Source organism: Arvicanthis niloticus, chromosome 14, assembly GCF_011762505.2.
Source record: "Arvicanthis niloticus isolate mArvNil1 chromosome 14, mArvNil1.pat.X, whole genome shotgun sequence".
In the NCBI taxonomy this organism is placed as follows: Eukaryota; Metazoa; Chordata; class Mammalia; order Rodentia; family Muridae; genus Arvicanthis; species Arvicanthis niloticus.
The window spans coordinates 26289419-26303559 of NC_047671.1; the positions used below are offsets into that span (position 1 = coordinate 26289419).

At 39.3% G+C, this 14141-nt stretch overlaps 1 protein-coding gene across 1 annotated transcript; it reads right to left on the bottom strand.

Moving 5' to 3' along the window:
• Positions 1 to 245: 245 nt before the first annotated feature.
• On the bottom strand, positions 246 to 11642 carry LOC117719909 (serine protease inhibitor Kazal-type 10-like). Its single transcript, XM_034518357.2, is given in 7 exon segments — positions 246 to 291; positions 1394 to 1509; positions 3228 to 3265; positions 4389 to 4466; positions 9066 to 9195; positions 10832 to 10863; positions 11437 to 11642. Coding segments are annotated over 7 exon segments (576 nt in total). The 5' UTR covers positions 11573 to 11642.
• Positions 11643 to 14141: the final 2499 nt, after the last annotated feature.

The window sequence follows — 14141 nt, forward strand, 5'->3', positions numbered from 1 at the left end:
TTTATCAAACACAAAATTAAGACAGCAATTTTTAACAGTAAAATAAAATGATTAAAATAAGACCCTTCAATCACAGGTTGAAGAAATTCTTTCAATATCCTGTATTCTACTTTATGGCCCATAGAAGGCTTCACTTGCTGTCTAGGAAGTTTAAGCATCGATTGAGAACATTCTACTTGATTGCAGGATCCACCACTAAAAAGGATAACCACGGGACCCTGAACATTGTGCAACCCATGCAAAACTCAGCAAGGACCATGATGCTGATAATCAATGTTATTTTTAGCAGCTCTGTTAAAAAAAAAAAAAAAAAAAAAAAAAAAAAAAAAAAAAAAGAACAATGAATTCATGAAATTCTTAGGCAAATGGATGAAACTAGAAAATATCATCCTGAGTGAGGTAACCCAATCATAAAAGAACACACATGGTATGCACTCACTGATAAGTGGCTATTAGCCCCCAAACTCACAATACCCAAGATACAACTCACAGACCACATGAAGCTCATGAACAAGGAAGACCAGAGTGTGGGTACTTTGGCCCTTCTTAGAAGAAGTAACAAAATACTCATGGGAGCAAATATGGAGACAAAGTGTGGGACAGAAACTGAAGGAGGGGCCATCTGGAGATTGCTCCACCTGGGTATCCATCACATGTGCAGTCACTAATGACAGACGCTGATGTGAATGCCAGGAAGTACATGCTGACAGGAGCCTGATAATGCTGTCTCCTTAGAGGCTCTGCCAGAATCTGACATATACAGAGGTAGATGCTTGCAGCTAACCATTGAACTGATCATGGGGTTCCCAATAGAGGAGTGAGAGAGAAGACTGAAGGAGCTGAAGGGGTTTGCAGCCCCATGGGGAGGGCAACAATACCAACCAGCCAGAGCTCCCAGGGTCTAAACCACCAGCCTAGGAGCACATAGGAAGGGATCCAAGGCCCCAGCTGTATATGTAGGGGAGGATGGCCTTGCCTGGCATATGTGGGAGAGGAGGCCCTTAGTCCCATAGAGGCTGGATGCCCCAGTGTGGGGAAATTCAAGGACGGGTGAGGTGGGAGTGGCCTCAATTGTTATGGATTTCTGAGTTCTATACTTTGAGTATTTTGCTCACACAACAGGGTCATTACTATTCAGCATCCACGTTTGGAATTATGTTATCTTGTTTCCCACTGTGCTGCTAGCAGTTTATAATAATTCATTTTAGCTAACCGGGAGATACATTTAGCAGGTTTTGCAAGTGAGCAATTAAAAGAAAGGTGCAAGTGAGTTTGTGTGGCTTTAGTAGTAATGGAATTTACTGTTTGTGTATGCTAGGTCTGGATTATCCAAAGGGTTTTCTATCTTGGCCTTCTAAGAAAAGCCAACCTTTATTTAGTCAGGAGCACTTACATCTTTGCATTGCAGAAAACACATTCGTTGTTATAAGTGTGTCCATTAGTCCCACAGACTGGATTCCTTTCTCTGGTACACTTATTTGGGAATGGTTTGTACTTGTTGCAGTCTGGCTGTCAGGTATAAAGAGATGATACAAGGTTTATCACATGGTGATCTTTGTGGGGCGGGGAGGAGACGCACAGCAGAAAGGTTCAATATTAAGGCTTAATATAAACATCGAGGTACCCAAAGACAAGTGTGTTATGCATTTATATAATCACATTTATTTACTTTGTGTATGTGTGTACATGTATGCACAGGCATGCAGGTGTGTGTGCACTTATGTGTACACATGTACACGCACGCCACAACATTCATGTAGAGGTCAGAAGACAACTAGCAAGAGTCTTTCTACCACATGGGCCCTGGAGATTGAACTCAGGTAATCAGGCTGGGTGGCAGGCACATTTATCCACAGACCAATCTTGCCAGACCAAATATATTGTATTTTTGATACATTTTAAAAAATAAACCCAATTTTTCAAAGCCATCTAATCACTTACCCTTCAGTCTCTTGTCCTTCTGAACCATGCATGACAGACACATGACACTCATATATGTGTAAGCTTGTATACAGATGTAGATCATGAGAATATTGGTGACTTACAGAAATAGGCAATAATGTGTATTTCCTGGTGAATTTGCCTTTTGAACTTCCCTGTAACTTTTATCTACTCAGTTGTATAGTACTCCAGTTCTTCTTCACATTTATATAACATTATAGTGTGTTGATACTTAAAAAAAAAATCATGATTAATCCACCCTTAAAGAGCTTATTCAATCACTTTCAATCTTCTTTCCTTTTTAGAACAAACAATTCTACTTTAAATATATTTTAAAATATGTTAGATACTTGTATATAATAAGGACTTTGTCCATTAATGACATTTTTGAATCATGCTAAATACTTGTATAGTGTTGGCAAGACTATTATTGTTTATGTGTATGTGTGAATGTATGTATATGTGTGAGTGCCTGGGCATATACATGTGCACCACACATGTGCAAGAGCCCATGGAGGTCAGAAAAGGTGGTTAATCCATGGAACTGGAGTTACAGAAGGTTTTAAGCTGTCATGTGGGTGCTGGGCACCAAATATGGTTTGTTTGCAAAAAGCTCTTAACCTCTGAGTCATCTCTCCAGCCTCTGGCAAGGTATTCTTGACCTTCATGTAAAGATAATGACATACGCACTTTGGTTTGGTTTGGTTTTAATTTTTTTCCAGGTCTGCTCTATTATAGATTTTCTGTTGGTATTTGACATTAAAAATTACATATAAAATAGCTAACAGTTTACCTTTAATTTATTTATTTATTTATTTATTTATTCTTTTATTAAAAATTATATTTGCAGTTTCCCCTCCCTCTACTCTTCTCAGTTCTTCCTTCCCTCTTCCCCGGATCCACTCCTCCCCCCATTTCCCTTCAGAAAAGAGAAGCACCCTTGAGGATATCAACTGAACACAGCACAAGTTAACCATGAGGCTAGGTACAAACCTTCATAGCAAAGCTTTATGAGGAAAACCAGGAGGAGGAAAAGATCCCAAGAGCAGATGAAAGAAAAGAGTCAGAGACACTCCATTCCTACCATCAGGAGTCCCACAAAACACCAAGCTAACAACCATAATATACAAGCAGAGGATCTAGCAGTGTAAGTCCTTGTGAGTTCAGTGATGGCCTCTTCAGTCTCTGTGAGCCTTATTTAGTTGTATTCTGTGGACCCCGTTCTCATTGTGTCCTCCACACCTCTGGCTCCTACAAAGCTGCCAGAATAATCAGTATCAACTTACCTTACGATGAACTTCTTTGGGAAATGCAAAAGTAGTCTCTGAAACCAGCAAACAGAAGATATGTCAAGAATACAAAGAGGGGGAAAGCCCAGTCTGCAGTGTGAAGTGCTCACAGTACTTAGGGAACGTAAGCTGTGCAAATTGCTGATTCATGACCTTTCTATGTAAGGAGGTGAGAATTTGTGGAAGAAGAGGAATAGTGCATTTGTAGAGTGATTTCAAATCTGGAAATGTCCCTTGTTTACTAACTTCTAAAACTCTCCTTTGAAAGCTACCACAGTTTGCCTTTATACGTGAAGTAACAGAGAGAAAAGCCACTTAGTTTGTAACAAAGTTTGTAACAAAGTAAAAAAAAAAGCCACTTAGTTTGTAACAAAGTTTGTAACAAAGTAAAAAAGTTTGTAGCAAAGCCACTTAGTTTGCCTTGTATGAAAGACATGCAGAACAACTGATTGGCATTGATTTACTAAGATGTAGTATCTTAGATCTAATCTCTCACAGTCCCTTTATTTATTCTGAAATTTGGGATTTGCCAGTAGAAGAACCGGTGTGTTTTCTCTCTAAGCCCAGACCTCGACTTACAGAACTCAGCTGACAAACAAGTGATGATGTCAAAGAACACCAGATCTGGAAGATGCTGTGTGTGTATCTCATACGTTGCATTCAACAACACTGACACACTGTATGTGTGTATCTCATATGTTGCATTCAACAACACTGACACACTGTATGTGTGTATCTCATATGTTGCATTCAACAACACTGACACACTGTATGTGTGTATCTCATACATTACATTCAACAACACTGAGATCCTGCAAAAGAGGATGGGGGTGAGTATTTCTAACAAAGATCCATGAGAACAACATAAAGATCTAGAGTACTGTTTTTAAGATTTACATTTTGATCTAACTGATTTTCTGGGCACACGCTTCTGCACCCCACTTCTATTACTGACATAATTAATTTCCTGTGCTCCAGTTCTCCAAGACAGGACATGACTAAATGCAATTCATTGGTATAAGTTCTAAAGAACTTAATGCTTTCCCTGTCGTCATTTGATGTTTCTGCTCCCAGTTGTAACGTTTATCTAGCTCCGATCTGCAATGCTTGCTTCCAGCATTATATGCCTGGGAAGGGGGTAGCAGAAAATGCACTTACCATAATAAAAGGGAAGCACCAAGGCCAGGATGAAAATGATTTTGATCCATACTAAAGAGGAAGACATTTTTTTCAGGTCTGTGGAACAATCATTTAAGAGTTTCAATAACACATTTCCAAGTAAAAGTTTTTTACAGACCAAGAAGGTACCACATACTCTCTTTTCCCAGATTCCTAATTATGGTTCACGTTACCCTCCCTCTATCTTTTACTAATCTTCAGAATCAATAAGACACAGGAAGCAGAAGTCCTTAGTCTTCCTGAAGACTTCAAAGGCCTTCACTGTTCCTATAAAAATTTATGTATTCTCCCAGCAGCTGGCTAAGCTGAGTAAGAGACTCACTGCCCTTCAAGAAATACCCACATTGGAGTTTCAGTTTTTCAGAAATAATTCTTTTTATAAAGAAGAACCTTGAGACGTTGTTATAGCAACCCTAGGCTCTCCGACAATCTCCAAGTGTCTCCGTGTCCCTTTTCTGAAGCACTGAAGACAGTGGAGAGACACCAACAGCTCTAGACACTGAAAACATTTGGCTTGCCTTCGCTTCTCAGTCGCTTCCCTTCACCTGCAGTTCTTACTGCTCTTTCTTTAAGAACCTTGTTCAGAAACAAGATCAAAAGCCCAGCACCAATCTATCTGAGCAGAAGTCTGTGTTCCCCCTGGAGGCTGCAAAAACCCACAAGATTCACCTCACTTTCTCTTAATGGCTCTCTCAGTAGAAAGTTAAGAACAGTTTGACCTGATTTTACCAGAGATAAAGAGAGCAAGAAGGCAATTGATACACACACACACACACACACACACACACACACACACACAGAGAGAGAGAGAGAGAGAGAGAGAGAGAGAGAGAGAGAGAGAGAGAAGAGTATTTCAAACTATTGGGTAAAAAAGAGCAAGAAAGTAAAAAGAAAAGAAAAACAAATTTAAAGATTTGTGACTCGACAATTTTACCTCATGGTTTTGTCAGAAAAATTAGATCAAATACTAAAATAAAATTAATATGCTTATGTCTGGCTGACTTAACAGGAAATTTTATTTTTAGTAGGTGTTTTGTTTTAAGGTACATACTGGTGTCACACCAGGACATTTGCAAGCCCATAGCACAAATTTATAGCCAGGAACAGACAAAGTGTCTGTTGGACAGTTTTTAACCTACGTCCATCTCTACAACCAAAACAGTAAATGTATTGTTTGTGTAAGAAGCCTGGGCTGTAGCGTTTTTGGATGCTAAAAGACACATCAGTTGTGATGACTACAGCTAGTTGCCAATTTGACTGGATAAAAGGTTGCCTAGAGAGTTAGTAAACCACATCTCAAGATAAGTCTGTGATGAGATTTTGGAAGAACCTTTTACAGGTCAATGAACTAAGTGGTTAAAATCTATCCTTAATGTAAACACTATCATCCACTGGGCTAAAGGTCATGATGGAGTGGAAAAATAGAGGGGGGAGTAGCACTTACCTGCATTCTCTCCTATGGCAGGTTCTCTCTCTCTCTCTCTCTCTCTCTCTCTCTCTCTCTCTCTCTCTCTCTCTGTTTTTCTTTGCTTCTTGTGCTGTTTCTTTGTTTCTTCTTTGGTTGTTTTTTCTTTCTCTGTTTCTTTCTTTCTTTCTCCCTCTCCCTCCTGCACTCTCTCTGTCATGGGCATCCAGGAGAATCTGCTTTTGAATGAGGACTTACTCTAGTAGCAAGCAACATGGCAGGAGCCTCAGACCTTCTGCTGGGACTGGAGCTGCAGCCTTGGTTTCCCTGTCACTGATGTATCCTTGAGCTGAGCAGCCACCAATGCCCCTGCTTCTCAGCATGCACATGGCTATTGTGGGATTTTCAGCCTTGATGAATAAATCTATATGTTCTCTTGGTTTTGTTTCTTAGAGGGACCATGGTTGATGTGGCTGTATCAGAAATCTATTTGCTGGGTTCCTTAAGAATTGAACATTCATTCACCTGACGAACTACCCATTCCATTGGTAGAGTGACAGATCTCTTGGCCAAAGCAAGCATCCTAAAGTTGAATGGTTGGGGTTGCCTGTCTTCCTGTTTGTTGTTGTTGTTTTAATTTTTTTCATCACATTATACCTAAACCACTAATTTCGGGTAGAAAAATTTCTCTGGATGAGTTGTCTTACAGAATGAATAAAGGATCAAATTTTCTGTTCAGGTTCTTCTTATTACCAAAATGTCAAGAATAAAATATGATTAAGTTTCTTGTCTCTAAAACATGGAGTTAACATCTATCTACCAAGACTCTTAGAATCTTCAATTGCTCCAAAATTAAACACATCCTAAGGCTTAGACACTAAGCCTAAGTCTAATGGTTTAAAAAGAAACCCTCACAAGAACAAAGGACAATTTCCAGGCACTTATCTACTCTCCTGTCACCTATGAGTCACTAACTATAGATCTCTCTAATCAACTTTGTTAGCAGTCTATGAAATGTGTCTTTCTTTATTCTCCATTCTGATCCTAGGGAAGAAACCAAGCTGATCAACACAGCCCCGACATGTCTATAGGACAATCAGGCACTGATACTTAGGTTATTCAAGGAAAAACTACCTTAAATCATGAGGGACCAGCTTTTATTGATATTACAAGATTATGCTGATAAGAACTGGGAAACTGTCAAATTCCAGCCAACATAAACGTCCAGATAAAGGACATATTTCTAAACCTCCCTCCCTCCTTCTCTCCTTTCCTCATTAATTAGTACATTTTTGCCTGTGAGTTCATGTTATTTGTCTCTTTCTTTTCTACCTTGACTGAGATGGAAATTATGTCTGATACCATAATGATTTCCTATGGCCCAAGCAGCCTCTTAGACTCTCAACTGCTCAAGCCCTCCTCTAAAGGTACTGAAACTTGAGAGCAAATAGAATCTAACATATCTAATTTATTTAAAAATTTCTCATGTAATGTTATATCTGGATAACTTTGGGAACTATCTCTTTAGATCACAGGCACTAAAATATTTCTTAGACCACCATGTACCCAAACTTTAAAAAAGGACTCTAATTCATTTAATAACACTGTTTAATCTTTTGTTGAGCAAAATATTTAGATACTTAGAGCTTTACATGGAGTGGGGGGGTTTACATTATCGAACATAACATTAAAATAAGGGTTTTGTTGTTTGTGATCAACTTGCTCTGTTGTCCAAGCTCAAACTCCCATCATTCCTCTAGCCCCAGCTTCCTAAGTGCTAGGATTTAGGTGTAAGGACCACACCCTGTTTGCATACTGAGATTTCAAACCATCATTTTATTAATGGACATTGACAATAGAAATCCTGAAAATATAGCTTCTCATGGTCGAGAGTAACCTTAAATGCACAGTATTTAATCTTCTACCATATAGTGTGATTCATCTGGTCTTCTATGAATGGGAGACTTTGATCAAGAGACTAATCATAGAATTCACTGCAGAAAGATATCATAATTATAGCCATTGGAAATGTTTAGCTCCAGAGAATGTCAGCATTTACCATAATGAGCAAATGTGAAAGGAACATCACTTTTCCTGTAGAATCAAAAGAAAAATTCATTAAAAATTAATCCCACTATTTGGATAATTTATAGGCTTATATACTTAAAAGAAAGGATTTTGACTTTGTATGTGCTAGAGAGATCATGCTTTGTTCTTAAACCAGCTGTATCCACTTGCTCCTGAGCTCCCTGCATGCCTTTCTCCACTGTGGGGATCCTTGGAAATTCCAGCTTTCTCAGTCAAAAATCACATCAGATCCGTGAAAGAAGAGCTATAGGTAATTGCAGCTCTGCCAAGAGGCACATAGCACTTCGGAAGCAAATGGGCAGCTATTTTATACGAGTAGAAACCCACGTAAGGAAATGAGGGATAAAGATGGCTGATGAGCCTTCAGGCCACAAAGTCTTTCAGACTGAAGTGGGGGGGGAGAAAGAGAGAGAGAGAGAGAGAGAGAGAGAGAGAGAGAGAGAGAGAGAGAGAGAGAGAAGAAGGAGGAGGAGGAGGAGGAGGAGGAGGAGGAGGAGGAGGAGGAGGAGGAGGAGGAGGAGGAGGAGGAGGAGGAGGAAAGAAGGAGAAGGAGGAACAAGGGGCGAGGGACGGAGGGACGGAGGGAGGAAGGGAGACAGAGAGACAGACATCGACAGAGACAAGAATGCAGTTGTGAGTGCGGGGGGGGGGGGGGGGAGGGGGTGGGGGTGGAGGCTGGGGGGGGCTGGGGCGGCGGATAGAAAGACAGTACAACTTCCGGAGACAAAATAACATTACAGGAGTTTCTTTTTAGCATTAACTAGCTCATTGTCCACGGTGAATTTTAAAGATTCAATCTGATTCCCGATCAGTTATTTTTGCCTGTAGCTAGAACACTCGGAGCCGGACTCTCGTGGCATTTCGGAGTTATACTGCTGAACATTACGGTTTCAGAATCACACCCCTGTGGCTGCTGCTCTGCAGTAACACCTCACAACTCGCCAAGTTAAGTGAAATGAGTCCGTTTTGCAGAACACTTAGCGCAGATATGTTGACAGTCCACAGTAAGACTCTGAACAAAAGCTGCAAGTACACTCCCTCGGCTCTTTATAAACTATCATGGTTGTCTTTGCTACAGTTCATGTGTCTAGATTGCCAACAACATAAATTTTATATCACTGTGTAATAATGCCTTATTCATAACTAGAAAAATAAATATTCACTATTGCATTCTTACTTCAGTGCCTTGCAGAAAACACATTTATTGCAATAAGTTTTTCCGTTAGTTGCACACATAGGGTAATACTCTTTGGTACACATGTCAATAAGATTCATATATGGTTTACAATCTATCTGTAAGACAGAGGAAGACAATTTTAGAAATTATTTAGTAGTGAACATTTGATGACAATAGTCTTAAAATATGGCATATGTATGTGTTCAACATAAGATACGGTATGTTTAAGACTAAAATTAAATACCTACACACCCACTATGCAGTAACTAATCATTCTCAGTACTTTTAAAACAGCATGCAGGGAGTTCTATTTTCTTGGCAGTATTATCAGCTTGGCAGTATTAAGAACACAGACTACTCAAATTCTTTTTTTGTTTTGTTTTGTTTTTTTGTTTTTTGTTTGTTTGTTTGTTTGTTTGTTTTTTCGAGACAGGGTTTCTCTGTGTAATCCTGGCTGTCCTGGAACTCACTCTGTAGACCAGGCTGGCCTCGAACTCAGAAATCCGCCTGCCTCTGCCTTCCAAGTGCTGGGATTAAAGGCGTGCGCCACCATCGCCAGGCTCTACTCAAATTCTAAAAGAGGAACTAGAGCAGAAATTTTAAATGTTGATGTCAGGAAATGCACATAAGTTTAATGAGATGTATAAAGGCAAACCTTAAGTTGTTGTTCTTTATTTTGTTTTGACTTATATTTGCTTATGGTCATACACTATAGTTACAGAGCAGAACTCTATGTACTTATTATCTGAACCATAGAACATCTAAGTGGACATTTCTGTAAAGGGCCAGAGACATGAAGTTCACTAATGTCCTTTAAGTTGTAAACTCTGTCGTAGAATTTCCATTTAAATATACAGCCTTCCCGAAGATGGTATTTTGGGACCCAGTTCCCTCTTCTACACTCATTAAATGATTGATTTTCAGTGCTTGCTCTGTTTGTTCTCATTACCAATGTGGGAGGCGCAGCTTCTTCCAAGTGCTTTATAATCCAGTGCACAGTCCCTACACCAACAGCTCTTCCTTTCAGGACAGATCTTCCTGCCTCCCACCACAGTAGCCAATGCTTGAAGCGGAATGTGCTAGTCACTATTCTATCCTCTTCAAATTTCCACTAATAAATAACACACACACACACACATTACATTTAGATATTTTGTATCGTTTTAGAGATCTCAATAATTTGAACAGGGGAAATGCTATATGTGCTTTCCTATTACTTGCTTTTATGTAACCTTGTGATCCTTATGCATGCTACCATTTAAAATGATAAAAGAGCATAGTTTATTTTCAATCGTAATGACATAGTATAGTATATAATATTTATATATATTTTCTACCATTATATGATACACACACACACACAGATACACACACATACACACACACTTTTAAATAGGAATAATTAATATTTATTCTCCTAAAATTGATAATTGGTATACTATTTTCTCTTTGTCTAGGCTAAATAATTTTACTCTAAGTATGCTTTTTGTATTTCAGTATTGTAAAAAAAAAAGTTAATAATTGTGAATAGCTTTCCTATGCACATTACCACTTAGATCATTCCAAGATCATACCAATGTGGTTTTATGCTGCTTGGTAGATTGTATTAGTCGACTTTGGTATAAGAACACCAGCATAAGCACATATTTTTATTTTTTTAAATCCTTGTAAACCATAGGTAATCTTACCGAGATTCTAAATTGACAAACATTTAAAATTGTATTTCAAATCCCAAATGAACTAATGACTTACTTGAAGTTTGTGTGTTGATATGAAGGCAGTTTCTATGGCAACAAAAACAATTTTAAAAATGAGCAGATCACAAATACAACGGTAGCAGAAACTCTAGCAATCTATGCAAAGGACTGCCACCAACGAGAGGAGAAGTCTATGCTAGTAACAAACATAAAACTCTCCAATATCTATAAACTTAACAAAAACAATTAATACTACCCAGGCAAATGAGCTCTGTGAAAAAATTATATATTTTTTTTCAATAACTTCGAGTGAAGTTGTCAATAATCTCTGTGATAACACTAATGCCGAGCCAAAAGTTACTTTAAAACATCGTGCTCTACCGTCAGGACACTTGTCAATACTTAAAACCACTTCATGTAAATGATAAAAACGAAAAATAATAAATAAAAAAAAAAAAAAAGGAAAGAGTCATTTCCCTACACATGTCTTTGATTTTAGGGCTGGGAGCTAAAAGTATGCAACAATTCCAAATGTTAAAGCATACCAGACCTTGAAAAAAGGGATTTCTTCCTGTACTTTGTATTTATTAGTCAAAAGACAATGGGCAATGTTCTAAATTCCACTCACAGCAGGAATTCTATCCAAGACTGAAAACTTACCAGAATACAAAGCAATGGCCACATTGATGAAAACAGCCTTGGGCCATAGTAAGGATAACTTCATTTGAGCAAATCTGCAGGAGAAATCATTCAGGAAGTTTGTTACAAGGAAGCTGGCTGAATTAAGAGTAGACATGATCAATTGAACCTGGGATTTCTTTGGACAATTAGAACATTTATTGGCAAGAAGCGTATCTAAGATAATTCTGACCTCAAGGGTGAGTATGAGTCTATCTTTCTTTGAAGCAATACCATGCGTGCTGCATACGGCTGCTGTCTCCCTCTGGCAGTACTTGGCAATGCTGGATACTGGGGCTGTCTTTCTCTACAATGCTGACAGTAATGATTTGTATTTAGCCGTCTTCCCAATGCTACTCCTCCTCTACCTTATGCAGAAAGGCGGTGGACTTAGGGACAGACCTCTGGAGACCTCTGGCTCTCTTGTTCACTCTTCTTCAACTATAGCCTTCGAGGTAACTCTCATTTCTTGATATTTGAGTGAGGAACTTGATAAGAATAAATGGTGGCCTGGGGCAGGTAAGACACAGAGAGTCTATTTCCCAGAGGCTGCAAAATAGGTCATGAGAGATACTTACCACATACTTCTCAATAGATGACCCCTCAGCAGGAGGTGTTCCACTGCAGGATCTCCTGTACCTAGAAATATGAGAAATTGATCCTCACGCAGATAAGGGATGTGAATACTTTGTTCATTCTAGAGAATTAAGCAGGAAAAAGGAGAGCCAATATTAGAATTTAATAAGGCTCTATGTCCTTACTAGTTTTATAAACTAAATATATATTGGGATCTTTCTAGAGAGATGTTAAAGCCTTTGGAAATAGTCACTACTGTGAGCATATATATTGTTAATATATATGTTTGGATGGTGGTTGTATTTCTACAGTGCAGATGAGGTACAGTCAGGTACTGAGTGCAGTCAGAAAACCCACGATTATTACTACTGTCCTGTCATCTGCTAGATAATGGATGAGCTAAAGAACAAATCAGAAGTTAATTCACAAAATCCTGGGAAATGACTGACAAAACTAAATGTCTTTTGACATGCAGCTACAACATGCTTCCCAGGAGATTCAGAGCTACACAATGCCAGAGGAAGGTAGAATAAAATTCCGGGGCTCAAGAAGGTGACCTGTTGTATTAGATACTGATATGTGAGAAAAGTGAATGTAAATCTGTAGTGAACATGGAAGGCAGCTACTGACAGCCAGGCTAGGAGAAGCAGCTAGGAGAAGCAGCTAGGAGAAGCAGCTGACATCCAGGATAAAAGATAAGACCAGCCCAGCCAAGGCTGGGAGGAGATAACCAGCAGAGGAGCCCTGCGTATAGATTAAGAAGTGTGACGTTTGCAGTAAAGTGTTAAGGATGGATAAGGGTAGGATAGAGTCTAAGAACCCTGACCAGAGAAGGAAAGTCGGTCCAAAATGACCTGCTTGTGAACTCCACGCCGGTCTGGACTCCACTCAGCCCGACGAGTGAATGAACGAGATACAGACCACCAACTGATCATCAGTGGGCCCAGAGAACTGACCCGAGCCACCGGAGCAAGACTCGCTGAATGCAAAGAGGTGATCCCGAGACGTCGGAGCCCGAGCCTGAGACGCGCTGGTCAGGTCTTGTAATGACATGTTACCTATCCTTCTGTTAGGAATACTAGCCACAGCAGTTACATTCTTTTGTCTGTGTGTGATAGTGGAAGAGGAGGTCCGCTCCTCAACCACAACAATTGTGTGTGACCCCGAGTGTGGAATTAAAGCATTAGAAAGCCAGTCTGACGGCTGCTCGTTGCATTATTGTCTACCCCAAGGGCACCTCCTGTCAGAACCAACTGGCAGTCTAGGGGAATAAGTGCTCACGACAAAATCTTGTGAGAGGAAGGATAATTATGATGCAAATATAAGTTAAGGAAACAGAATAGAAAGACAGTACATACATACAATAACGCCAAAACTAGTTGTTTTCAATGAGAAACAGCCTTAAGAACTTTCGAGAGATTGCTCATGAAAAGGGAGCACAATGGCTGAGAGTACTCAAATCAGGAATAAAAGAGGCATTGCCACAAACCCCACAGAAAGTAGGAGAAAGTCACTGATGGTGGGAGACCGCTGTAAGAGGTCAGAGACTTCTACCATACCATTTGTTCTCTCTATGTTGTGCTTGCCGTATGAGATGTGAGATCTTGGCTCTTAGCTTCCAGCTCCAGATGCTGTCCTCTGCCATGTTGTCCCTGTCATTATGGCTCCCAACCCTTTGGAACCATAAGCCCAAATAAACCCTTCCAACTGTATGCTTCCTTTGTCATTGTATTTTATCACAGCAAGAGAAACTAATGCAGATGGCTTCACTTCTGATTTCAATAACAATAGTAATTAAAGGAGAAATCATGAATTCAGGAGGAGGGGTAGGGATACATTAAGACTGGGGGAGAAGGATTGGGAGCTACAGAGATATGTCTATTCAAAGATAAAATTACTTAAAAGATAGTAATAAACCTTAAAGATAAATGATGAAATATTTACCAAACTATTCTAAAATCAGTATTTCTTGTTCTAAGCTTAAAACATTGTTTACAAGAAAAATTAACAATCTGTATCTCTTATGAATTTTCATGAAAATCTGCAAAAAGAGAAGCAAGTAGAAGCCAGTAACATACAAACCATTATACAAGACTTGGGTGCATTTATCA